This window comes from Paralichthys olivaceus, chromosome 8, assembly GCF_024713975.1.
Source record: "Paralichthys olivaceus isolate ysfri-2021 chromosome 8, ASM2471397v2, whole genome shotgun sequence".
Taxonomy (NCBI): domain Eukaryota; kingdom Metazoa; phylum Chordata; class Actinopteri; order Pleuronectiformes; family Paralichthyidae; genus Paralichthys; species Paralichthys olivaceus.
This window is the reverse complement of record NC_091100.1, coordinates 13,580,963-13,608,819: the sequence shown is the minus strand read 5'-3', so window position 1 is coordinate 13,608,819 and position 27,857 is coordinate 13,580,963. Positions and strand designations below refer to the sequence as shown.

At 39.0% G+C, this 27,857-nt stretch overlaps 3 protein-coding genes across 9 annotated transcripts in view; 2 read left to right on the top strand and 1 right to left on the bottom strand.

Annotated features, from left to right (window-relative positions):
* The window catches only part of rbfox2 (RNA binding fox-1 homolog 2), a 36,926-nt gene extending 21,731 nt beyond the window's left edge, over positions 1-15,195 (top strand). For 2 of the 6 annotated variants that reach the window (XM_020084226.2, XM_020084230.2), the window contains 10 exons: positions 1,489-1,659; positions 2,181-2,234; positions 2,364-2,456; positions 6,270-6,357; positions 6,735-6,791; positions 7,282-7,426; positions 8,014-8,059; positions 10,992-11,080; positions 11,415-11,487; positions 12,044-15,195. In XM_020084226.2, coding sequence (XP_019939785.2) covers positions 1,489-1,659; positions 2,181-2,234; positions 2,364-2,456; positions 6,270-6,357; positions 6,735-6,791; positions 7,282-7,426; positions 8,014-8,059; positions 10,992-11,080; positions 11,415-11,487; positions 12,044-12,088 — 861 coding nt within the window. In that variant the 3' untranslated portion in view covers positions 12,089-15,195. Of the gene's footprint in view, positions 1-1,488; positions 1,660-2,180; positions 2,235-2,363; positions 2,457-6,269; positions 6,358-6,734; positions 6,792-7,281; positions 7,427-8,013; positions 8,060-8,481; positions 8,519-10,991; positions 11,081-11,414; positions 11,488-12,043 lie in introns of those variants that run through there. The other 4 variants (XR_011243787.1, XM_020084227.2, XM_020084228.2 and 1 more) reach the window with 4 other exon arrangements.
* An 882-nt stretch (positions 15,196-16,077) lies between these two features.
* On the bottom strand, positions 16,078-18,277 carry LOC109627458 (retinal cone rhodopsin-sensitive cGMP 3',5'-cyclic phosphodiesterase subunit gamma-like). Its single transcript, XM_069530019.1, has 3 exons — positions 18,120-18,277; positions 16,842-16,963; positions 16,078-16,747 (listed from the first exon to the last, which is right to left on the bottom strand). The coding sequence occupies exons 2-3, from the start codon at positions 16,949-16,951 to the stop codon at positions 16,630-16,632; spliced, it is 228 nt and encodes a 75-aa protein (XP_069386120.1). The 5' UTR covers positions 16,952-16,963; positions 18,120-18,277; the 3' UTR covers positions 16,078-16,629.
* Positions 18,278-19,128: 851 nt separating this feature from the next.
* Positions 19,129-21,439, top strand: LOC109627457 (retinal cone rhodopsin-sensitive cGMP 3',5'-cyclic phosphodiesterase subunit gamma-like). Of its 2 annotated transcripts, XM_069530021.1 has the most exons (4): positions 19,129-19,152; positions 20,072-20,235; positions 20,635-20,756; positions 20,859-21,439. In XM_069530021.1, the coding sequence occupies exons 3-4, from the start codon at positions 20,647-20,649 to the stop codon at positions 20,974-20,976; spliced, it is 228 nt and encodes a 75-aa protein (XP_069386122.1). In that variant the 5' UTR covers positions 19,129-19,152; positions 20,072-20,235; positions 20,635-20,646; the 3' UTR covers positions 20,977-21,439. The 2 variants fall into 2 exon arrangements, with proteins under 2 accessions (XP_069386122.1, XP_019939541.1); XM_020083982.2 differs by lacking the exon at positions 19,129-19,152 and having other exon boundaries at positions 19,895-20,235.
* The last annotated feature ends 6,418 nt before the right edge of the window (positions 21,440-27,857 follow it).

The following is a 27,857-nucleotide window of genomic DNA, read 5'->3' as shown; positions in this document are numbered from 1 at the left end:
CTAAAGTCTTATAACAGGTACAGATTCAGTACTTTTTCAGTAGCTTTCTCAACTCGAACTCCTCACAAATTCAAATTAGAATGACACTGCGAGAGTGCACACTTCCAGTGCACAACAGCCCCCTTATGGAATTTAAATCCAGGTCTGCACCAAATTGAAAACACTCCATATCAGTCCCCTAAACATTTTCTTTCATCAAGATTCATGAATTATTCTCTCAATAATCATTTAAAATGTTGAAGAAAGTGAAAAATATTTGTGGATCTGCCCCCTGATCAGAGAAATTTGATGGGTTCTTTCTCGGGACACGTCCCTCCACAAGATGTAAAGCCATCCATTAATACGTTCTTTTCTCACAATCCCACTAATAAACAAACAAACACAGATGAAAACATAACCTCCTTGGTGAAGGTAAAAATGCATGTGAATTCAAGAATGTGGTATTAATGCTGCACATGTAGATCAGATGGAGAGGACATGAATGAGTGGGAGGTAGCAGTGTGATCAGTACTGTATACTTCAATAATAGTGGTAGTAGATAGATAGATACATTACTTTATTCATCCCCGAAGGGAAATTAAGTTAGGTAGTAGTAAATGTACTGCTGTACCACTGTAGTATTTACATTATTACTCTACTGTCATACTGTCACATATTGAGGGTTGATTGCTCACTGATTTTAAGCATTTAAATAAAGAGAATTACTTGATTTCACAAAAAAATGATAAGAAGTTGAAGGAAAGCAGTAATGAACATTATTAAATGACATCACTTGTATTCTACTAACTTCAGCAGATTTGTGTGAAGTAATTCCAACTTAAATTGGAGAAGTCATATATACATGGTTTTTGGTTTGTGAATTCTTTTTTAGTAAAAGTAATTTTCTTCTAAATTGATTATGAACTTTACAGTAGCAACGGTGACACTTTATCATGACAAGAACCAAACTGTATTCATTGTGACTGGTGATGTCCGGCAGAATCCACTTAAAGTCAGACTCCAGGAAGTGAGCTTACCCGGCCGAGACACTGTGCTTGTTGTTTTTACGCTTGAACGGACAGATATGAGTGCAGTATCGATCTTTTCAGCGAAAGCTCCGCAAGAAGGCAAATTGCACATTTCCCTAAATGTTGAACTGTTTTTAATAAGGTCAGAACCTGTGCTGATGCCCAAACAACGAAAACACATAGCAAAGGCTTTGGTTTCTGTAACTGAAATGTGACAATTGCCTATTTTAAACCCTCTGCGATCAAATACAACCAATTTGATTTATGTTGTACAACAAAATCATCCATCGGTTTCTCAAGAAAATAAAAACTGATTAATGAAAACCACAGTTAATTGATTCCCTAGAGCTTCAACAGTGTAACCAATAAAAACATGAGCTTATAGATTTTTTTATTTGAGTCACTGATTTCTTATTTTACAATCCTTCCTCCTTTGTCTATGCTTTCTCCTCTGTGTCTCCCACACATCCTTATGTCCCAGCAGTCAGATGGATCCTCCCAGATTGACGGACAGTCCGGGGTTGGCTCAGGAGGAGGAGGCGGCGGGGGGAGCATCGGGGATGATTCGGACGCCAAGGGGACCCCCAAGCGCCTCCACGTGTCCAACATCCCCTTCCGCTTCCGAGACCCAGACCTGCGGCAGATGTTTGGGGTTTGTAGACTAGAATATTCTTTTTTATATTTTATTAATGTAAAAGTAGCTTTGGTTCAAAACACACACTTGGTAAATATAATGACTCAAAGGAGTTACTCAGTGACGTCAGCACACTTCAACACCTGACAGGACGTTTACTGATTATTTCCTATGATATTTCATACATTTCTAAATTATACATAAGCCTCTGTCATACTGGTTTCAGTTCAAATAAATCTTAGCTCGTCATATGTGACAGAATATCTACAACAATTTCTCATCAGCAGGATATCTAAAGTCGTGTGTCCAAACGTGATCTTGTGCTGGATGTTTTATAAGAGGAGCGTCTCTAAAATGTGCTGCATAGAAAAGAGCCGAGGCAGCGAAGATATGGTGGGAAGAAAAGGACTAGCAGAGCTGGCACAGTGCCAGCCCATCATGCTTGAACAGTGCTGACACCCCGTGGCAGGAGTACAGCACATGGCTTACATGCCTCTGCAGCCTCCTCATTTTCCTCCTCTCTTCTTTTTTCCTGTCAGCAATTTGGCAAAATCCTCGACGTGGAGATCATTTTCAACGAGAGGGGATCCAAGGTACACAACGGCTAATTTCTTAAATTCATCGACTCAAATGAAATTCAGGAGAAGCCCAACAACTGTTTAAGCTTCTCTCACTCGCCCCCTCCTTTTCATTTTCCATTCTCGTCTTCTTTCTGCTTGCAGGGCTTCGGCTTTGTGACATTCGAGACGAGCGCGGACGCAGAGAGGGCCCGAGAGAAGCTTCACGGCACTCTGGTGGAAGGACGTAAAATCGAGGTAACTCATCCCCTCCCCCACTTTTCTTTAGAATTTTTGAAATGGTGACCATTTTCTCCTCTGTTTTCCCTCCCATGTCCGACAATGAGAATGAGTTTTGTTCTGGTCGTTGCTGCCCCAGAGAAGGTTTTTTTTTTTTCAGATGGGCTGTATGTGTTTAAATCTAACCCCCTCTGGCTTCACTATAGCATGGTGCAGTGGTGCCGCGCACACAAGACGTCTCTCCTCTGACGGCACTTCCTGTTGATGTTCATGCTGTTGTCTGTTCTTTTGTCGTTGATGTCGTGGGCTGTCCATTGCACCTTGATCTTTAAAAGCTGTGTGGTTTGCAAAGCATGCTGGGTGGAGTGGCTACACAACAGGCATGGCCGGCGAGGCGTCGCTACGACATGATTGTTTGGCGATAAATTGCGCTTCTGTCACAGCATGTAGGATCTTACTTTTCCTGCACCTTTTCCATCACCATCATCACCCCTGCCATGATCATGACGAGTGGCTGTTTTTGGTTTACGGTTACGATTGGAAGAGCAGTCAACAGCCTCAGTTATTTTTCCTCTAAAAAAGTGCTTGCTGGTGACTGTAAGAGGATTCTGTATCTTGCATGAATGGATCATGAGGTCAGATCTTTGGAGTTTTTTACTCTATCACTAGCTCAGGTGCCTCTGGGTCGCACTTTTTCTTTTTTATTTCAATGTGTGATGTGTTACGAGACTGATGCATGATGGGGGTCATTTTCAGGGGGTCAGTTTTTGGGAATGGGACTGCCGGGAGAAATGTGGTGTCATTTCTGATGCTTTAATAGAAAAAAGAAGCTGTTTTCAGACGTGCGAGATGGATGGTAAAAACAATATGTTTACACACATGCTTGCATCCACCACTCCTGAAAAAAAGAGAACCAGATCTCATGGAAGTGCATTTTGTCGTGACATATCTCTTTAATTTGTCGGCATGAGCTTGGATTTCAGTTGCAAATGGCCTCGGAGATGAAACACACCACGCTTTTTGCCATTTGCTCCAGCTCTTATTTTCAAATCACGCTTTACAGTCTTTTTTTGAAGCAACTAAAGCTCTTCTGCATGGTCTTGAATGTCCTGCACTTTTCTGTGTGTGGGTGTGCTGAAAAAAAAACCAAGGAGAGAATGAACAAATGAAGAGAATGCAACAGATAGCTGTCGTTCCCTCTTCTTTCCTTTTGTTTTTGTGTGTGTTTATATATCTCCTCCATCTCTCTTCACTCTTTCTCACCAGGCCAGTCTGTCTGTCCGTCTCTCCCAGTTTGTGTCCCCTTGTGCATCTCTGCTGTCCATCCCTCCCTCCATATCTCTGTCCATCTCCCCATCATATAGTCAGGTAGAATAAACTCTGGAGAATGGGACTAAGTTTAATACATTTTTTTGTGATTTAAATATTTTCTGCGCAGTTTCCCTCTCAAGTTAGATTTAAATTTCTGATATGATCTGTTTCCATTTGTTTTCTAAGCTTTGTATGATCTATGTTTGTAGCAGGGTTTTTAAAACAGTAGAGGTTAGATTGTCGTGCAATGGCTGATACTTGTAGGTGACTGTTGACACGTGACCTGTGACATCACTTCCTCTCTACCACAGGGTGGGGGTTGCCTTTCATTACCTCGTTTTTTTGTTTGTTTGTTTTTTTTTCTTTTTTTTTTCTTTTTGGTTCATCATTTCTTTCTTACATATATTTTCTCTATTTCCCTGATGATTTTTGTATGTTGTTGTTGTTGTCAGTCTCCACGGTAACTGCTCGCGTGTCCTCACGCCGTTTCCCTGGCAACGGTAAGTTGTGTACACATGGCATCATCTTTGAATGACCCCTCCCCCCACCCCATCCGTCCAAATGAAATAAAATGCACCCAACACCCAAAATGAGAGACTCCCTTCAGCACAGGGGGCTCGATTGATTGATCGATTGATTGATAGAACCGGATTGGCTAATCCTGTGATTGATTGATTGTTTGGGGAGGTGGAGAATGAAACGATTACGAGATTAGCCATTGACCGCATGGCAAAATGAAGGCCACTTGTATAACTGAATGTACTGCATCTATCTGCAAGTGCAACAACTATGACTACCACTTCTTATGCATTCATTCCAATCACCTCTCTAACTGCATTGAGCATTTAATTCCAGAGCTGTATATCCTGCATGGTTTACTCTCTTTCTTGTCATCTGTATGACACCATATACTGTAGTACTATGTCATCTCTCTGTGTCATGTGTCAGCCAATAGCTGCATTTTTTGCACCTTAGTGGGACAGCATGCTGAAGCATGAGTGCTGTGTTAGCTTTACTGGAGAGAGGGTAATAGTCATGTGTACATGGTGATTTGCTGTAGCACTCGATTATGACTTTCTTTATCATGGTTGTAGACTGTAGATAGTTGTAGAGGTACCACTGCTCAGTTTTAACTTTCAAAATAAAGAACAAATATGTGGAGGAATAGCTAGAGAAGGATGCAAGCATACACTCATTTCAGGCACATCTACTTTTTGTATTTGATATGTAGCTTTTGAGATGTTTAAGAAAGAAAGAAAAAAGCTGCCATGAAATAATTAGTTGACCCCAGCAAAGCAAACCCAGCCACAGATTAGCTTTTTTCAATCATCCCTGTAAGGAGGTGTCTTTATTTGACCTTTTCGGTCAGTTTGGTTCTGGATGGTGTGTGTTGGTGGTTGTGTGCTTCAAGGTTTTCTCCCGGTGTGCGACACTGATCTAGAATGCTTGGCAGTGTTTCACAACCTCGGTTTGATTTGATTTTTTATCTTCTTTTTTTTATGAGGAATGATATTTGCATCCCCCATCCTCTCTCGACTGTTCTCTCTCTGTACTCATTCTTGATCCATTCGCTCTTTCTTCATCATCGCTCACATACAGTTAGAGCCAATGTAGGCGAATTGTAGGATGTGTTTTGTGCGTGCGTGCGTGTGTGTGTGTGTGTGTGTGCTGCATCTTGTTGTTGCTGTCTGTTCAATAGAAGAGTTGCACATTTGGATGGATTATTCACTCTCTCTGTCTCTCTCCTCCATCATGTACATGTTTTTTTCTGTGTCTTTTCATGTGGACTGGCTCCTCCTCCTGCATCCCTCCATATTTCTGTCTTTTCTCTGTCGTGCTCTCTCCCTACCCTTCCTCCTCTTTCTGTATGATGTGTATTGGATTGGGAAGGCTGCCAGCCTCTTTTTGATTGGTCTCTTGCTGCATCTGATGCTTGCTGATTGGCTCGTTTTGCTCACCACTGGTGATGTGATGCGCTCTTGATTGGCTGTGCGTAATTTTTGTATGAACTCTTGGATTGATGTTTTTTGCATTGTGTTCAACTGATGAATCTGCCGCTTAATTCACCTTCTTTTTCCCTCCCTTATTTTTTAAAGGTAGCACTATAATGGTCTTGGATTTCTTTTTGAATGCATCTGTTCTGGAATATTTTGTTGTTTTCTTTGTTCCGTGTGCCAATGGTTGTATTGTTTGTCTGCCAAACTGCCTGATACTCACCAGGATCCTTGTTTTCAATGTCTTTCTCCTTCAAAAGAAGCGCATGCATCAATTACCATCGCTGCTCATCAACAGAATTAACCTCCGTCATAACTAAAAGAAACTGTTTATAAGTATAATGACACCTCAGACTTCAAGTACAAGAATATTATGAAAACTCTGATCATTTATACTTTTCAGCTTCAGAATAAAACACAAACTTAAAACGTTATCGATCTCTGCATCATTTGGACCATTCCTCAATACCAGTGTTTCTAATGAAGTGGGTTGAAATGGCCTCTGACCACTTCCTCTGGTGTCCAGGTCAATAACGCCACAGCCAGAGTGATGACGAACAAGAAGATGACCACGCCGTATTCGAACGGAGAGGGCCTTGCTGCTCTTCCATACGGTAGTACATCCTGTGTATACTATACTCTTTTCTGTACAGATAGTATCACATTATCAATTTTGAGTAATACAATATAAACAGATAATGTAGAAATGTTATGAATGTTAATGAAATGAATTATGTTTTATGGATAATGTGTAGGACAAAAAACTTATTTTGTTAATTTTCCTCACAATTTGCTTGTCATCATGATTTGACTGATACACTTTTGTAAATCATACCATGATTCTATAATCATGAGGGGATTTAACATGCGTCATCCGGTTACATTGATTATTTGATTATTTTAAACAAGTCGTACAAATGTGTTACCGCTTTGGGGATTTTCCTGTTGAGTACTTTTACAAACTGGTGTTGCATGTTTCTGTTGACTACAGCTGGATGGAAGTTGAGTCCCATGGTTGGAGCGATGTACAGTCCTGAGCTCTATACAGGTGAGACGACACGTGTCATCTGCATCTTTTTTTAATAATTTTAGAAATCTCTGTCTGATTGTGGCTCTAATATCTTGAGAACCGTTCGTCATATTGACGTAACACTTGGCATGTGTTTGGTTAAAGGCAGAAGGAAGTGCAATGTCGACTATAGTGTGATAAGTTCAGTCTGAACTTTGAACAAACAGGTGAACAGCTCTTTGTGCAGCAGTGGTGGTGCAGCTTCAGGGTTCTGTGGACCGAGTCCCTCAGCTGGTCTTTGCTTGTCACGGCTTGATTACTGCAGGTCACTTTTACAGTTTCAGAAAGTAATCTGCAACCAGCATCACCACAGGCCAAACAAACAGCTCGTTCCGAACAGACAGGATTAGAACAGGCGCTGCACATAAACAGAGATGTGATGAAAAAAGTAAAATAAAACATTAGAAATGATAATAGAAGCTGCTCTCTCTCTGTCTTCATGATTTCTCTCTCTCTCCTGCTCATTCAGTACCAGGGTTCCCATACCCAGCAGCGGCAGCAGCTGCTTCCACTGCGGCGACCTTTCGAGGCGCTCATCTCCGGGGTCGTGCCCGGCCCGTCTACAGTGCAGTCAGGGCAGCTGTGCCACAACCTGCCATCCCTACATATCCTGGGTAAGCACACATAAACAGCATTCCAAACTACAGTAGCAGTACTGATAATAAAAAGTTATGTCATACGTACCTTCTTAAATGCATGAGTTCACTTAGTTAAAACAGTCATTTATAATTGTGCATGCTGTGTGTTTGAATATATTTTTATTAAGATAATGACGTTGATCGCTTGCTGAGCTGAAATACCATTTCCTTGTACCTCTGGAGTAGCAATGATATGACTCTTCAGTGCATTCAAATCAAATGGAACAGTATTTTTACTAGATGTTAGTCTCACCGGCTGCAGTAGCAGTAGTATCACTCTGTAGTCGGTGTGTTCGTATACAAAGAGGTGGTATTTTTGTCTTGCATGTTGCACGGTGTGTAATAATCTCACCCCTCTTTCTCTTCTCTCTTTCACAATCTGTTTGGCACCGTTTTCTCACTTCTCTCTCTCCCCCTCAATTGCCACCCTCGTTTGTTATTTTCTGCAATGCCCACACGGTGGCGCATCACACCATTATTTCTTTTTGTTTGTTTCGACATTCCACCACCACTCCTCTATATTCTCTCCTTTCCTTCTTTCCTTTCTCGTCTCTCTCTCTCAGTGTGATGGCCTATCAGGATGGTTTTTACGGTGCGGCTGATCTCTATGTAAGTATACCGCTCTCTCTCCTCCACTGCCTCACCTCCTCACCTATGTTTCCCCCATCTTGCCTGTGGGTTTTCAAGTGTGAAACGGCACAGACCAAACCCAGAGACGTGTACTTTTGGGTGTTTACATTCATCAAGAGACACAATCTATGTACTGTATACCCAATCGTTAATTTCTCCAGTTATGTTCACTTTTCATCAGCATGCACCGTCCATCCTATACATATAGAAACACAAACAATCCAACACAAACACACCTTAACCACATTCATGAGTAGACTCCTCGAGGGTTTGTCTCTGTGCATTTGTGAATTAGTTTGAACCAATGTGATTATGAGCATGTGTCTGAGTGTGTAATGGTGTGTTGTATGTGCGTGTGTGTGTGACCAGGTTGACAATAGCTGTTTCTGTTCTCTCTGTAGACTAGTGTTTCAGGACATTAGTGGCAGATTGCCCCAGGTAGGGTTGACACACTCTGTGTGAGAGCCAGTGTGCATCCTCCTCGTCTCCAATGACTGCGTGCTGCTAGACATTATTGACCATCTGAGATTGAAATGCCTTCTCTGTCTTCTACTAACTCACTGGATTCTGACATGGGTGGAGTTGCGGAAGGGGGAGAAAAGAATTAAGTTTCAATCTGAATCCTAAAGAGCATACGAAATAAAACTGTCTCTCAAAAAATATCTTGTCAGGAGAAGTGAATCTATATGTTCCAGGAAAATTGGATGCAGAGAAGGACAGAACTTGAACAGTGGGTCACTTTCTTTAACAGGATGCTGCACTGGTGGTTATCTGGTGCAGATAATTTTGCACATATAACACACTAGCTTACTCGTAAGTGTGAAAACTAAAATATTGGCATCTACCCTGATGTTATCACCTAACATTCATCAAAATTCATCCAGGATTTTGATGCAATTTATGTAATTCTTGAGGCAAATGAACATTATATCATATTATTTGACAAATTCGCACCCTTTTTTTTAGGATTTGTTTCCAAATATTTAAAAAATGGGTAATTTAGGTTAAAAAGCAGGATTTTGTTACACTACATCTTCATCAATACCCTTTAAGACTAAAACAATTATTATAACGTAATTGCAACTTCGCAAAGACTATGAAATAATAATATGACATGAATAAAGACACTAAAAGCTGAGAATATGCAGTTGACAGAGGGATGCAAGAGAAAAATTATTTATTCCATCAGCAGTTTATTCAGACCCCTTCCAGGAATCTCCCTATCTGTTTCACCTGTGGCATGCTAACTGAATCAGTGTCAGCATGCAGACATACTTACAAGGCTGACCCCCCCCCACCCCTCCAAGTCCTCCCTATTTCCTCCCATTCTTTTCTTTTCTTTCTATAGACCCCCCCATCTTTCTGTCACTCTTTCTTTCACTTTTTCTCACTCTGACCCCGTTCAGACCTGGTATTTGCATCTGCCCTGAGTGATCCGATCACAAGTGGCCAGCGCTGTGCACGGGTCTGAATGCAACTAAATGCGTCCTCAATGCGTCCTGGGACCAGATTTGAACCACTACAGTTTCAGAGTGAATCTAAAGTACACTCAATGCCCATACGGTAATTTGTTTGTATCCATGATATCAACGCTGATCACCACATAATGACTGATAATTTTTGTAAGCTGGTAAAATCTTTCTTAACAGCACAGTGGCACGAGATCCATTCAGCTCCTCCTGACTCCTCTCTCACTGACACTCTCTCTCTTGCTCACTCACTTGTGCCGACACACACCAACACAGGGACATCAGGCACATCTGTAAACTCTGACTGGGTCAAAATGACATAATTTGGTCCTAGTGAACAGAAAACAAACATGTATATAATTATTTGCATATAGAACGGTGCGAGATCTGATCACAGGACGTATTTTAAAGCCAGGTGTGAATAGGGCCTCTGTTCATTCCATCTTCTGTCCTATACATTTTTCTTTACCTGCTCTCACTTTCTTCTGCAATTTCTCCTCCTTTTGTCCTATAATCTTTATCACATACTGTGATATCACCTCCTTTATCATCATGTTACCTTCCTCCTCTCCCTCCACTTCCCCACCCCCCAGTCCAGCCTTCTTCCCATAGCAGCAACTGTGTGGTCCTGAATGTGGGGACATGGTCGCGACTGATTCTTTAGGGTAGAATGTGGCGGTGTGTGTTTTTTTTTGCATTTTATTTATTTTTTAATGAATAGGTTACATGTTTTGCCCTAATACACTGTACGTTCTGAGTTGGGATAGCATGCTGTGTCTATCAGTGATTGATCACTGGCCACGTGAGCGTATTTGTGTGTGTGTGTGTGTGTGTGTATGTGTTTCCGTTTTTTTAATCTGACTGGCTGACCTGTCTTCTTACACCTGTAGTTATTTTGTTGTGTCTGTTCATCAGCTGTTCATCCAAACATAAATAATGACACGATCATCCTGCCGCCCCCTCCCCTTTCTTTAACTGTGGGTTTTTGGTAGGGGAAGTTGGGAGGGGCACAGTTATGGGTATGAAATCTCTCTCCCTCCCTGTCCAACGCTCAGTGGGAAAAATATTAACTTAGAAAATGATTTCAAACAGTAAAATCCTCAACAAAATCCTTCCCCGGGTTTGTCATGGAGGGAGAGACACACACAGAGCCTGAGCTACGTCCTTGTGAATGCTGTACTGCACCAGATTAGCCAGTTTTGCTGACTGCTTGTTAATCTTCCGCTCTCTTCTCAGCATTTTTTCTCACAACGTAACCCTTTAGATTCACTACTAGTCTGTTAGTCTGCAGAGGAAAAACAGGAATCTGTTAACAAGCATTTACTCTCTTTTTCTGTCCCGTCCCACCTCTCTCTTTTCATTTGTGTCTCTCTCTCTCTCTCTGCTACTGTACACAATGCCCTCTTCCCCCGTCTGTCCTCCTCCTCATCGCCTCCTCACAGGGTGGCTATGCAGCGTATCGTTACGCCCAGCCAGCTGCGGTAGCAACACCTGCGGCGGCGGCAGCCGCAGCAGCAGCTTACAGTGACAGGTAAGTGGGATATTCAGTACATCTCAGAGCCTGATCTGACAGGACAACACCTGCAGAACTAGGTCTTGAGACAGATGTAGTGCCTAAACAAATCACCGGCCAGGAAGTGAGCTTTAAACATGACCTCCATCCTTCCTAAGATTCTAGAAGATGATTTTGGGCTTTGTACAGAAATGTACCTCCTTCAATTAAAATCTACTTTTTCACCTCGGTCACATGTTGATTTTTTTTATACCATGATGCCTGATTCTAATTTGAGGAACACAGATTCATTTTTATGGTTTTAGATTCTATACAATGCATAATTCTTGATGTATCTGCTGTTTTCTCTCAGCTATGGACGAGTGTACACGGCAGACCCCTATCATGCTGCACTCGCCCCAGCCGCCTATGGAGTTGGAGCCATGGTAAGTCCATTTATATTCTACTATTTAAAGGATAAGCCTCCAATTATTCTATATTTTTTTATAACTGACATTGCTCACGTCCGCCTCTCAGCACGTTCCTATCGTGTCTGTAGCACCAAGCCACAAGATGCAAAGCGAAGATTTAAATTTATTCAAACTTAAAAAAGAGGCTCCAAAATTGTACATTTGTTGAAAACATTTTAGCCACAAATTACTATGCATTAAATGCTTTTTGTGTTTATACCACTAGGATCCAGGCTGGATAGTAAACTAAGCAAAACATGCAACAGCTCTGGGACAACACTTAACAGAACTTAGAGAAGATTTGTTCTTTTGACTTGAATGATATGTAATGGTAAATATGTGCAATAAAAACAGAATATTAAATACATGACTGGTACAACAAATGGTACACTTAGCACATATAATACAATATGATAAACTTTGGGTGATTTCCTCGGGCCGTCAGCCGGTTAATGTGACCAAGATGCTTAATTAATGGTGTCATATTAAATGTAGTCATTGATTTTATTCACTAATTGTTTTTCTTTTACAGGCAACGCTGTACAGGGGAGGCTACAGTAGATTTGCCCCTTACTAAGGATACTACATTTCCCAGGAGCTCCTTTCTTCCATTGAATTACTCTAAAAGAGCTCCCTCTGTTGTCGTGGAGGTGGACTGCACCCAGTTTTAAAGCGTGGATTCAACCACAGCAAAGAAATTTCAGATCCCACCCCAGAGCGGTCCCACGTTTTCTTATATATGCTACTACAGAAATAGAGGAATGCTGTATTAAAGACTGATGAATGGCCTTTACATTAAAAAAAAAAAAGATGGAAAAAAAAGAGACTTAAAATGGCCACCTTCCCTATTGCACGGCTGTATTATAGTCCCCTTCTTATTCCCTCCGCACTCAGCAGCACAAGACTCGAGATGGAGCCCAGGCATTCTTCCAAAGGCTGTATGTGGATAACTGACATTTAAACAGCTGTCGACCATGTAAGGCGAACAGGCCGAAAGCTGTGGCCCGCACACGCTCGACATTTAAGGAGAGGGAAGCAGGAGAGCGAGGTGTCCACAAAATGTGGAGCAGTAGGAAGGAGTGAGGAGCATCGACCGAGCATCCAAACACAGATTTCTAAGCAGAATGATGAGTCACTATAACAATAAAACACCCACTAATGAGTTTTGGAAGTCCTCTTTAACGTGGGCAGATGGTAACGAGAGAGGATTTCCTTACTCGTTGTGTTCTGGTAGGAGGGGGAATTGAAAGATGGCGGCGTGCAGAGATGATGCGATGATTTTTAACGCTACAGAGATCATGTCCGAAAGCTAAAGGAGGGAAGGTTATCAAAGCTGTTCCTTACCTCGAGTTTTCTTAGTATGTGGAAATGGTGAACCTTTAAACTTTAAAAAAAAAAATTATGATATGCAATTAGTTTAGAGAAAAAAAGTTACCAAATTATTATTATTATTATTGTAATTATTCTTATTAAAAAAACATTATTTTTGTTTGACTCAGCCACACAGCAGCCACTGCTGTTATGGGACGTGTAGATTAGAGTGAAATCAGAAAAATAGCCTCTATTAAAGTAATATTCCACCTTTAGTCAACATAACACAACTATAGATTCACTTCATCCTTTCATGCACAGGATTTCACTACGCTCTGTTTGCAGCCACCACTCAACACTACAGGAAGTGTAACACTACACTAATTAAAAAAAAAAAAACATTTGCTCATTTAGTTGTTTTTTTTAAAAGATTAAAATCATCCTCCATCCAAAATCCTGGAGTTTGAGCATTTGTTGATCCTTTTTAAAGGTAGAGATTTATTATTTGGATATTTCCCTTCACGCTCCATCTTTTATAGAGCAGAGTCTAACATTGAATGAGTCTTCCTGAAACCTACTTTAGTTGGTAATTGTGTTCGCGACGCTGCCAGCGGCAAGTACTGAGCAAGAGAGAGATTCTGCTGGCGAATGAATAGAAAATATTTAAATGCAAAACACCTTACTATTGTGCATATTTCTATACCGTTGTATTTCCAAAATGTGGCTGTTTTTTGGCTTTTGTTTTTGTTCCAAAGATTTGTAGGAAGCACATTTTTCTGCCGTATGTATAAATATATAATCTTTATTATTGTTATCATAATCCTTGATAATCCTATTGCTGTCTTTATTTGCTTTCTTTCATCTTTTCATTTTTTATATCTTTAATTGTTCTTCAGTAAGGTGCAAGGCCTTGAGCTGAGAGCGTACCTGAGTAGTGACAGACTACGGGTATGCTTGTAACACTACCATACCTTATTTCCTCCTCTTAGTTAAATATTCAGTCAATCTAGGCTGGTGTTTGAATTTGTTTGGTTTTTTGGTTGATTATAGGATTTGCTAGCATGACATTTATTATATTTCAAAATATGCAGGAAAGGCTGGATTATTTTTTCTTTCCATGTCCATATTTTGCAGGTGACTGAGACATTTGGAAGAAATAGGCCTGTAGCACTTTGTTAAAATCCAACTGCTTTCTTGTCTTTTTCCGTTTTTTTTTTAAAATATACATTTTTGTAATGCAAACTCCTTACATTTCAGTTGTAAAATCCGTCAGCTTGGCCGATTTCCAGTAAAATGCTTGAAAGTGTTGTCCTCGACCACACGCAGGTTAAAGGACCAGTGTGTAGGATTTAGTGATATCTACTGGTGAGGTTGTTCATTGCAACCCCTCCCATCACCTCTGTATGTCAAATCATTCAGCAGAACCTATGGTGGCCTTCAGGTAGAGTATATAGGTGAAAGGCCCTCTCTCGAGACAGAGATTGGCTTGTCCACTCTGGGCGACTGTAAAAACATGTCGGTGCAATGTTGTTGGTTCAGTGAAAGAGGACATGCTCTCTGTGTAGATATGAAGGGCTCATTTTAAACTAACAAATTAAAGTTTCAGGTGATTATACACGAATGAAAACATAATTATGAATACTATGTTATATTTAAATGTCAATACATCCAAATCACACACACTGGTCCTTTAATATTCCAAAATGGTGAAAAATAAATGGGTTTTTTTACATTTATGGAAAAACCTGCAGGTCATTAAGTTGCTTCTTTTCTATCAAATGTGCTGCTGTTTTTTTCAGTTAAAATATCTCCATATTGATATAGAATGTGCTCTGGACTAAGAAAAAAAGTAAAGAACCTAGCCAAAGATGCTAACCAACAGTCCCTAGCACGTTCTGGTTCCCAGCTTGAGAAGTGTTACACACAGAGTCGGACTTCTGGAGCCCCTGTAGGCATGGACAAACCAGCATGAGCGAGTCTTGTCAAGTTTAAAAAAAAAAACAAAAAGAAGTTTGCATGAATCTTGTCTTTCATATTTGACTCCTGAGCAGCCGAGCCCAGTTGTGTTCTTTACCCATAAACTCTGTGGAGAGTGACAGGCAGCTAGCGGTTTGAAGCTAGTTCGACACAACAGTACAGTGAAGAAGTCCTTCTGACAAACAAAATGGCTGCCGCACAAAGATCATTTTCCTGTTGTGGTTTCATTGCCACTGTATTATAGTAAAACGATGTGGCCATTCTTCATAGTTGTTATGGTTTCGATGACCAGTCCTCTTCCTCTGTCATGTCTATATCCCCACCTTGACTGCCATTATGTTTTTTTGTTATTGAATGTCCATATAAAATGTTTTATATAAAATGTTTTGTTGTGAACCAGTTTCCGGGTTCTCTTATTTGGTGTTGTATTTATTTAAAATGATGAGAGAGCATTGTTTTCCAGATTCTCACATGTCAAGAGGTTAGTGCTGAAAACTACCTCTGACTTTATCTTGAACTATAAAGGGTGCAAGCAATCTCTTGTCCGTCGTCGTTTGCCTGTTTTTGACAATAATCTCTCATGTAAGTGACTAAATCCTCAGCAGTGTGTCATCTCTGGTGTAAATGAGATCAGCGGTCATCAAGAAAATTACCAGGAAGAGAATCTTCAATATATTTTCATCTGTAACCCTTGGTGTCTTCATGTTAGCTGTTTTTTATTTTGACCTGAGATACAGTTCCCATGCGACAGTTCCTGCGATAGTTCTTTTAAATTTTAAGTATTTCATTTTCATCCCTGAAAAATATAAGTTTGCAATGGAAACATTACTGACTTAGTATCGACCGTGTAAAGAACTCTGTTTCAGGTCAACTGATTAATGTAAGTTCAGTATTAATTCTCCTTTCACAATGTTTTCGTCTCTAACTCCAGAAACTCAGCCAATAATCAGACCCACTTGACTCCCTCATGAAGAGATCAGTAAGTACAATTCATTTTTAAGAATGTCATAATGGCCAAAATTTCCACCCGTAAGTTAAAAGTCTAGATGATTCAATCACACTTTTCAACCTCATGGTGGCACTAGAGGAAAACCCAAGAGATCACCAGAGTCAGGATGAAATGTCAGAAAACCATTATTGTGGCAATACATTAAATAATTGTTGAACTAATACAGTCTGTACCAAAGTGGCATAAATATTGATAGTAGCTTCAATAATGCAGATAGTGATGCATTCAATCATCACTCCCACACATTTATACTGCAACAAGCAGAGAAGTCATTTCTTAGGGGAAACTATTTATTGACAGTTCTATTCAGCTGTTCTTCACAATTCCTATTGACAGTGTGCACACATTTACATTCATAGCTCTTAAAAATCAAAATATATCTTTTATAAACAGCTGTACATTAAGAATGGTGAACTCCAAAGAGGGGGCAGGGTCATGGAGTGGAAAAGGCAGGAGAGAGGAGTGACCGTGCAATTACACCTGCATACAACAGACTTGGTCCATTGTCTCTCAGGTGTGCACAAGCCAAGTGCAAAAATATCAGGAGGAGGTAAATAAGTTTGCAGTCTTTGCTCGAAGCATGGACAGCTCGGTGTGTATATAAATAATTATAATAAATAATCTTATAATTACATTTTGACATGTTTTTGGATCAGCTTTGGGTTTTCTTTTTTGTGCAATGTTTCCCAAAACCCATGTGGGCCTAACGCATTGACAAACATCAGATCAGGTACTTTAGGAGGGGAGGGAGAAGAGGAGGGTGAAGGGGAGGAAAACTGGGCGAAGGAATATTGTTGCAGGGAGGTAAAGTAGATGGTTTTCTAGACGATTCCATATTTCGCCAGGTCGCTCAGCTCCATGTCACCAAAGGCTTCCCATGGGCAAACCACTGTGATGTCTGTGCCGAGACCCTCCATGCCGGGGATGTCGTCTCCGAATCTGAAAAAACAAAAAACAAAGACATGTTTTAATTTCCTGGTTATGTTTCACTTGACCTTTGGTCTGAGGAAATATTTTCATATCCTGTACTTACCCCTTCTGGCCTGGCTTAGGGGCCTTGCTCTTGAAGGTGCGAGCGGCCCTCTGCTTGAACTTGGGGGGGGCCTTCTTGTCGGCGGGTGCTGCAACGGCTGTGTCTGCCATTTTTTTTATAGTCTGAGAGAAAAAAAAAGTCAAAAGTCAGGTAATCTTGTTAATCTTCATGTGTAAGACCTTAGCTGATGTAACACACACAGGTGAGGTCCAATTTTAGACCAAAGCTGTGCAGATCCTTAAGACACAGTTACACAAACAGCTTTGTCTATTTTTACTCCTTGGCTTTAAAGATTACTCCTGGCTAAGTTACAGACTTGTACATCTTGAGACCTGCAGGATAATTTAATTCACTTAATTCCACAGTTAGTCAACACACATGCTGTACCTTGTAAATTATAAACTGAGAGTCAACTAATTTTCAACCTGCTTTAATCCCAACTATTTCTGACCTCTGTGGTGTCTCACAGAAAAGATCAGCAGGAATCTTCTGTGATGATACTAAAATTACTGTAGCACGTGTAATCAGTGTTGATTAATCAATTAGTTGTACATCCATTTTTTGTATCTGTACTTAATGATATTGTAATAAGATCTTTTCTAATTTACATGTCAGAGATCAAGTTCTAGTAATAAGTAGTTTATTTATTGCTATCACAGATGCTTTCACTGACATTGCCTGTATTTACAATTCAATACTATTTGTGTCTTTTCCCATGGGAAAAAGACTAAAATTCAACAGATTTCTGAACCCCCTCCCCCCTCCCCGAACACAAAGAAATACAAATTTGATGAAAGAACAGGTAATTGTTTGATCTTATTCACATATTGAACTGAAAATGCAAACTAGATGTAATAGTAATAATTAAAGGGTAAGGTTCTACAAATTCTCTGCATTGTCAGAATTTCTAAATGGCATTATGTCAATGCAGAGAATAAAGGAAGTGACCTCCATGGACCTCAGTGTCTCTTCAAAGTAAAAGTAAGTTATGAATTAGGTAAATGTTGCCTATATAACACTTTTAAAAACAATATTGACAAAGTTCTAGCAAAGGTAAACAGGACAATATATACAAAACAAAGATGCAATGTGTAAAACTAATAAAGGTATACATTTAGAAGAAGCTAGAGATAAGGCTAAGCAGTGCATCCCAGTACACATGCATGCCTCCTCAAATATTTTAAAATATTTTAAAGATCTATACACAGTGAGAGCTCTTCCATGATTCTCACTGTATCTTTCTGAAGTCCTACAGTGAAGTTCAGAGTGTGATCCTACCTGTTGTCGCAGTCAAACAAATGGGTTCTGTCCAAAGTTCCTCTTCTCAGTGTGAGTCTTTCTGGCGTCTGTACTGCTTCTTCTTATATACACCCCCTGCTAATCCCCCAAACATGCTCATCCATAAACTTCTCCTTTTTTTTTCCTAACTCCCCATCCTCTAATTGGCCTTTCTGCTCTATGAGATTAGGGAGGGGGCTCAGGATTCCACCATTATCCGTCAAGACGTGTGACGATGTTTACCTTACATAATGATGCCACTCTGAGAAAAACAAAGTAGAGCCTGATTGTTTTCTGAATATGTTCTTATAGAATAATGTTATTGTACAGTAATAATATATACATTCATGTATTATAACTGTAGGATGATATATTATTCTGCAATGACAATGAATGCATTTCACAGTTTTAAAACACTGATCTTGAATGTGCTGATATGAGTGAAAGTTTTAACATTCACTTTTGCAGAGCTTTCATCCACATCTCAATGTCTTCATCATCTGATTGAGAAAATGAAAGCTGTGGAAAAAGTCATAGAAAGTGGAGTTTGAATGTCAAACTTTTCAGTCACAGAATATAAAGATCATGGATTATAACTGCTGACTTTTCTAAATTAATGTTTTCTTTTATTTCTGCCCTTCGATTCCAATTTTCATGTGACATTATTGTTGAGGTAAATTGTCTCTGTCTCTACCCTCAGTCACTGCCATGAGACGAGGGATTAAAAGCTGAACGATGAAGTGATTTATTTGTCAGCAGTGAGCTAAACGGAGCCTCAGGACGTCTCTTTTACATCACATGCTCCAGATCAGTGTGCAGGCGACATCAGGGCACGTTTGTTTTCAAACCATGCCACTGTACATCCCAGGCTTTGGTATCTTAAAGGTTTCTAATCTGTTCTTTAAGTTTCTCTCATTCCTTTAACCCTCCCTCGTGTCTGAACTAGGTATGAGGTCACAGGTCATCCAAGCCAAGTCAGCTTTTTTAAAACTGATGTGTCATGATGACTAGAACTCAGTTGTCAAGGTGTCAGGTAATGGTTCAAGCTTATTCATGACCTTAAATAAACTGTATACTGCATGTATAAAACTAAAAACTACTTATTACAATTAAATGTAGTAGAGAAGTAGGCTTCAGTAAAATCAAAGAAGAATGTAGGGGACTTGAATCCTGGGAAGTTGGAAAATGATTTAATTCATTTATGTTGTAGTCAGTAATTATTTATCATAATAATACAGTTTAACAAATGTAGAAATCTAACATAAAATGAAATAATAAACTGTAATGTTTAGTATAACTATTATAATTATAAAAGTGTAAAATGTATAGATGATAAAATGTTGGGTAACACTTTATATTAGGGAACACATATCAACCATTAACTAGTTGCTTATTAGCATGGCTATTAGAGGCATATTGGCTCTTTATTAGTCATTATAAAGCACTTATTAAAGCCTTATTCTTAATTACCTTATTCTGCAACTACTACCTTGATTAACAGTGTTCCCTTAATAACCTCCTAATTACTGCTTATTGATGATAAGTAAGGAAGTCGATGTACATGAATTACAATCAAGTGCTTGTTTATGTTCACTTTGTGTGTTCCCTAATATAAAGTGTTACCAAATGTTGATAGAATGATTTTGAATAATATACACAGGTTCAAATAGTAGTTAGAGATGTTAAGTTATGTTATAAACACATTACAAAAGCTTTCATGATGCAGGGGTATGTGTGGGTAACAAATTGACTGTGGAGGCCTGTGACACAGACAGACAGACAGACAGACAGAGAAGAGACAATACATGTATTATGTTCAGATTTGTTTTGTCTTTAAATTGGTAGTCATGCTGTCGGTGCACTGCCAGCACACGGTGCCAACTTAAGATACACCTTGTATTTATATCTTTCATCCTTGATCTTGTCTATTTGTGGCTAATCTGGAATGGAAGAGGAGCGAGCGGAGTTGGCACATAGAAGAATGACAGATTGAACATCTGAGGGGATTAACAGCCTGCAGGACTTTAAAAGGGGACAGTTCGACAGTGAGAGGACAAACTGACAAGATCAACAGACAGCATCTTGAAAAACTGTTCTTCATAGACTTCAACACAAGGTAAGATGACACTGCAGTTCTCTCAGCTGGTGTTCAGGGGGTTCAATGCTCTTCTTGATGTGGCAACATGTGCTGCCTCAGATTTTCAGTTTTCTTAGAGAAGAGCAATGCAGACAGACAAATGGCTTCAGAGTTGTTATCAAGAGACATGGAGCTGAAAATGATACTTGTGTATACTTATGTTAATGGCCTGGTCGATGATCAGCTTGCTGAAGAGGATAGAAAACACTTTAATTTAACAAAAGTGTACGGAAACAGCGCAGTGTAAGATATGAATGAGAAGGCCCAAATGAAATTGAATACAAGCAAAGTGGCAAATTGAAAAGTTTTAATCCAAGGTTTAAAAGATCTGCAAGAAACTCACATTCTATGTTTTTCTCTCCTTTTTCTTTATGTCAGTAACTAAACGAAATGGCAGACGTCGCCGTTGCAGCACCTGCCGACAAAAAGGCTCCTCCTAAATTCAAGCAGAGGGCCATGCGCACCTTCAAGAGTAAGGCACCTAAACCAGGCCAGAAAGGGTAAGACACATTACGATCACACTTTCTCTTAGTGTGCAACTACCCTGTTGTCAGTTTACCACCAGCCTGACTTTATAAACATCAGATGTTTTTTGTCTCCAGATTCGGAGATGACATCCCGGGCATGGAGGGTCTGGGAACAGACATCACCGTGATTTGCCCATGGGAAGCCTTTGGCGACATGGAGCTCAGCGACCTGGCGAAATATGGAATTGTTTAGACCTCTCTCCTCTGCCTTTGCCCCTATTTGCCACTATAGTCGCTCATGTATTCCTACTGTTGTTTAAGCAGCTGAAGATCTACTACCTGTGTGCTTTAGAGAGGAGGCAGCCCTTCATGATTTAGAGGTTTGACCTGGAAAAATAATATTCTGGCACTCTGTCTTGTCCAATGCACTTTAATTGCCCCTGCCTTTCCTGCAATTCACTATCATCCTCTCATACTTTTTTCATCCCTGCCTTCTCTTTTATCCAAAACCTCTCTTTTTTTCCTATTTTCTCTCTTTCTCTGTATTGACAAATCTAGACAAAGGAAAAATGACAAATGTAATATATTGTTAATCGGATAAATCAGATTAAATTTTGGTCATTTTGTTCTCCAGGGAAAAAAGTCTCTGCTTTGTCTGTTCTGTCAGTAGAGAGGAACAACTCCATAAAAATAATAAATGTGGATTTTCCATAGAACATATGTGATCGTGTTCTTTCTTTTACCAACACAGAGAAATACATACATGTTGTTTCGCCTCTTGTGACTTTCACTGTTTACTGGCCTCACTCAATGCACATACACTTAGCAAAATAAAGCTCTTAGTCCATTGTTGTTTTAGTTTCCGCACTGTTATATTCATCTCTCAAACTGTAAAAATAAATCTGTCTTCAAGGACAGAGGCTGGTGGAAAATAGAAAACAGGGAAGAAAACTTCAAGCCGTTGTTTCCATGGTAACAAAACCTTCTTCTTCACAAAAACGGTCCACTCTATTTCTCCAGAAGAAAAGAGAGTTAACACTAACACGAACCCTAACCCACCATTGACATCATATAGGCTACTTCAGAAACTGAGGACATGCACTCTTTAAGATATAAATGAAATATTTAGCAGCTCCTCTGGTTATATCTATGTTTGTGTTGTTTGCTGGTGGCCTCCAGATATCAATGTGCATCTGTGTCACTGCACCAATTAGCTGCCTTCAAACGGGGAGCTGACAGAGAGGACAGTGCTCTGTGCAACGTGGCATAAACATAACAAACCTAATGTTGAATCCTTTGGCCACTTTATCATCAGGGACATGAAGCAGAAAAAGTGGATGAACACAGAGAATGAAAGAGTGAGAGGAGATGAAACAAAGGTCTGGAAAATGACATTTAGACTGATGAACCTCACATAACCAAAGTGTTGTATTATTATCATATTAGTTAATAGTTATAACATTTCTGTGAATATGAATGAATGGATGGATGAATGACTGTATGTATAGTGATTTTAAGGTAGAAATCTCAGGGGCAATATCTCATTCTACTGTGAGCTCTGAGCCTTTAACATATGAAGCCCACACAACATCTCAGTGTAGAGCAGTGGTTCCCAAACTTTTTAGATACATTTTTCTAGTAGTCTTCAGCCCCTCATCACTGGGTGCAAAGAGCTACCACTTACAACAAGTTCAACTAAAAATAGATTTTTGTGCTATTTCTTTAATTTGCAAGTATTAGGGCCATATGGATGAAATCTTTTTTGAGATTTTGAGAATAATTTAATATTGAGAGAATAAAGTTTAAATTGAGAAGAAAGTCTTAATAGAACAAAAATTAAGTAATAATTTAATGAGAAGTTATTTAGGAAATAACCAGCAAGGAGAACCAATATTTGCCAGAGCTCCACTTGAAGACTACAGCCCTATTCTTGTAATCTCAGATTTGTTTCCCTTTCCATGGCTCTAATTCATATTTTAGTTTGAGCATGAAGAGCAAAGCTACAGCCATGAGAAATATTTTTTTATACATGTACACTAGCGTATAAGGTTTTGTTGTTGCTGACAATGATGCATACCAAAATCTCTTACCCAATAACAACTCAGACATCCAGGAATCACCCACAAATTATAGCATGTGGAAAAAAAAACACAGTTCCTAGAAGGAGAGACTTGATCAACAAGGCCATGTGTCCGTGACTGCACCCTTCTAACTTTGTGTATATGTCTCTGGACATCAGCTTGACTAAATATCTTTACACAAATCAATGTTCTAACATTACATATAGATATAGATTCTTTTCCAAATGCCAGCAGCAGCTTGAACAAAATAAAATTAGATTTTAAAGATTTCTCAGAGAGCTCAGTGCAGAAGGTGAAATTATCTCAGGTGATACTTGGGACCAGAGGATGTTGTTTTCCACTTTGTTTTTTGCTCTGACATGAAGCCATGACTCTCAGTCTGAGGCGAGGTAAGCTGCCATCTTAGGCTCTAAGAGGATTGGGATTTATCCATATGTGTCATTACAGACGTACACGGGTTTTAAAAGTCAGAGATGTTTTCTTTAGAGTTTACCATGACTGTTACTTACAGGAACACATGTACACACATGTACACAGTTGTATTAAGGGGGCAGAGGCTTGTAGGGAAGTGGTGGTGCAGGTGCAGGGGCAGCAATTTTCTGTGGGTTTGTGGTTAAGTCCCTGATTCCCCGACACCCAAGTCAAGAAAGCACATTGGTGTGTAAACAAATGCAGGAGGTGATCCACTGTAGCTGTTCCTCATGGGAGCAGCTAGGATTACAACATGCACACATTGATGGTATTTTTACCATGTGATCTGAGCCATATTTTACATTAAAAAGTTCAATTTGAACTATGATCATGCATTTAGCATAATTTGTAAACATTGCAGATGTGGGTGGATGTTATCATGCACGCCTCTCTATATGTAAAATTTCATTCATTATAATAGTTTTTAAATGAATGAAGCTCAGAATACAAACATTTGATTTAAATCATGACAAGTTTCAACAATACACATGCAACTGATGCAAACCGTAGCTTGTGACATATTTATCTGCAGTAGCTGTTGTAAATAAGCAGTCGCCATTTTGTTTTATTTCTGTGCTGAAGTATTTTTCACCTCGGGTCGACTATCATCAAATCACAGGTTTTATCAGACCACCTTGATTATTACTCAATAAACAAAAATGAAAAAACTGATATTATCAGCTTTTCCACACTGTGGTTATTTCCATTTATTTTCTGATGTGCACAAATCACCTGTTTATTACATAATCACAGCCTGTAATTGCAGTGTCATGCCACATGTTTTGGTCCCTGTATTAAATGCTGATGCAGATTCTGTCTCCTGTGCAGGTGAAGGATTAAACGCTGTCATCAAGGCCGAGGGCTTCCCCATCAGACAGTATTCAGTCTAAGGTACCCACCCATGAAATCCAAACTGAAAACAGTTTCACCATCACTTTCACCTACATCATATTAATCCTAAACCATCAGCAGTTGGACACTTCAGACAAAACGATGTGAATCTGAACTGACACTGGATGAGAGGTGGGGTCCACGCTGGACAGAGCTGAGACCCATCCACACTCACATTCACATCTACAGCTGATTTAAAGTCCCAAACATACCACTTAAAAAATCTTGGATTTTTTGAAGTATATAATTTTGATAAATTCAAATGATGTGGATATTTTATATTACTTTTCATTTTATGCAGTGTGTTATTGTGAAGTGGTTTTCTTAAATGGTTGTTTTTTTCTTCAATGTTGTAGATGCATCAATCATCTAATTTCAAACCTTTAAAAAGACCTTTAAAGGTGATTATTTTAATAATCTTGATATTTCATACTTGATGTTTCTCGTTTCTTCAAATGATAAATGTGCACATTTGTGTGAGTAAATTGCTTAAGTGAGCCACCACCAGTGTGAGGAGCAGCAGGGTCTGAGGATTATTACCACATGATGTGAGACCTTCACACTCAGGCTGTGTCAAAGCTTAACAGGGTTTAACATTGTGTACCTGAAATATAGTGACGTCTGAAACCTGCAGGCCACAACACAAACACAAGTAATCCATCCGTCCCAGGTTTACCTGCACCCCCTATAGCTCTCATCTGAATGTCAATTCTGTCTAATGTGTTGGGAGCACTCACGCAAACATGATTCAACCTAGTAAATGGCATGATTCTTTGAAATGACAGATGCATCTAAAAAGACATGATGTACCGCAGGGTTTGTGTGTAGAACACAAACATTTATATCCTGCACAGTGCTGGATGAAAATGTTTGTATATGAAGTACATGGCAGTTGCATTGATGTTCAGCATCTGACTGAAGTTTACCTATTGTGTAAAATCATCATCTACATGGTAGATTTAAAAACTTACAGTTTTATGAATTGTTGCTAGTTTATGCTGCTCTGATTTTAAACAAATTAAAATTATTTTTATTATTGTATGACAAGTATTTGGGAAACTCCAGAGTTTAAGTTTTCCTGAAATAGTCCAAGTGTTGCCACAGAAAACAAACCAACAACACAGGGTAAAAAATCTGATGTTTTAATTTCTGCCCCTGTGTGATTCTAATCATCACTTTTGCTGTGTTTATTTGTAGCACCAGCTAAATAAGCAGCTGGTGCTGTAATTTTAACCCCAACTGCATCCGTCCTGCGCCTGTCAAACACTTCACACTGCACCACAAAGAGTCAGAAACTGCCAAACAGAACATTTTTCCATTTATTTCTGTCCGTTCTGCTTTTTTCCCTTTCATTCCTTTTCATTTTTTGCCATTCTCCAGGATGCTTCATGTGTCAGGCATGCTGTAAATCAAATGTAAGTTAGAGATGGTAAAGAGGGTTTGTTGCTTTTGAGAATGCAGCTGGAAGCAGAAATAAATATCCTAAAGGAGACATTTATGCAGCGATTTAAACAAACAGACGTTTTCTTGTTTGGATTAAACGTCAGAGTGAAATAAAAACAGATTAAGAAATAGAATGGCTGTATGCTAAAAACTATTCCTTCATGGATTTGAATCATCAATTTTAAACACAACCTGTGTTTGTTTATTTTCATAAACACAAAAAATATTTTATGGTTCTTGCTTAAGAAACAACATACTGTTCTGTGTATTTGTTAAATGGGTATTGAGCAATGTTAGAAACACCCCCAATTAACCCCAGAACTACTCCTCTTCTTCTTCTCTTGTACTTATGTATTCTATTATTTATGGATACTTTGTACAAACTAAATAATCACACAGTAACGTGTGTGTAAACTCAGCTGTGTCTGTGTGGTTACACCAGAGAGACAGAAAACATATTTGTAAGTAGATTTATTCTCAGTGGTCGTCACCTGGAAGAAGCTACACGCTAATGCAGGTGGTGTCCGTGTTGTGACGTCTGTAGTTTGTATTTTACTGAAGTCTGTGACGTTAGTGTTGCCCTGATTCACAGTGTTAGTGATTTCCATAAGCCTCCTGTGAACATGCATCGTTCTCCCTGACCCTGTAAATGAGGTCAGAGCTTTGGTTTTGTTAATGATAATAATATTACATCACTACACGGACAAACCTGTATTCAATCATTTCAATCAGACGTGTTGGATAAGGGAAACATTTCATTTTACATTTAGTTCCATTATTGTTTGAATTTTATTCGTGTGGGTCTGGGATTGAAAGTTGTGTACATTCAATTTATAAGATATATTTAATAAAAGTTTTAATTTAAGAGCAAATATACAATATCATATTCTCATCATTCTCAACTCTTATTTTCCATGTTAGATTATTCCTCTTTTCTTGATGGATCAGATTATTTCAGCCTCCTAAATTTTCCTGATCACATTTGTGCATAAGTCTTTTATTTTTGTTTGAAAATCAGAATCAATTTTTTATAGCCTATATTTAGAAATTACCTGGATTTCTTTTTATTTATGAAAAGAAAGTTTGTAGGATTCAGACCAAAACTATTGTCCTGAAAGAGTTCATTGTATTTTTGTGCATCCATCGGTTTTTTTCTGCCCTGTGGCCACACTGTGACTTCCCCGCAGTTTTCCAGTGAACTCCTTTTGTGTGGCAACAATGCTCACAATGTAAAATGTCAAAGTTTATATAAATTCAACTTTTTTAGTTTTAGTTTGATAGATGTGGCGCTGTCACAAATAAATCTGTTTCAGAGGTGTTGTGTTTTTGCTTTAACACGACAAAAGACAACATTTCTGTGGTGGTTGTGGGAGCTGCTGTTCAAGGGCTCTTTCTGTCACAATTAAAACTTTTTATTCGACTCACTTGACTCAAAATTTAGATTTTAATAGTTAGTCAATACAATTGTTTTGCTTAGTTTGTTGTCAAGACACTTGCTTGCAGAGGTGGTGTGTCCTGCTGCACAAACAGTCATGAGGTTGTGTTGACTCCACTGTGGCAAATAAGCTCCTCTACACCACAAAGAGATTTGTTTTTCACTGCATCTGTCAAATGAAATTCTTTTCTTTCTGGGTCTGACCTAATGATGCCTGTTTATATGACTTTTAAATTTCATTTCAAACATCAGTAATTGTGCGTTACTCAGCTGATCTGATCAAATCCTCTCTCTAATGGTGTAGTTTGGTTTTCTTCAGTATGAGGATGTTTGCAGATAATTATTTATTATAATATAATTATTTACTCAAATGGAGGAAATGCATTTTAACTTTAACCATATCATCATTTAATACATTTAATTGAAAAATGTATTATAAATATAATTATATAATACATTCTAAATGTATATCACCATTTCCGGTGAATTTGAAGCCATTTTCAATTTCATAAAATAATACAAAATATTATATTATAAATAATACAATTTAAAAGTAAGAAAATTGAAGAAAATTAAGGAAACAAAAGATAACATTTTGAAAACACAATGCATAAAAACTAGTAAGATTTGAATATCTCCTCTGCTCTATGAATCTTCCTGGTGTAATAGAACATTTACTTTACTGGCACAGATCAGGCAGCAGTTGTGTCCCTCATGTGGTGAATGTGCCAAATTGCAGCCCAGTGAATGTCAGGTCTGTCTCACAGGCCTCTGAACCAACTGTCTGAAACCTGCCTGGAGTTAAAACATGAA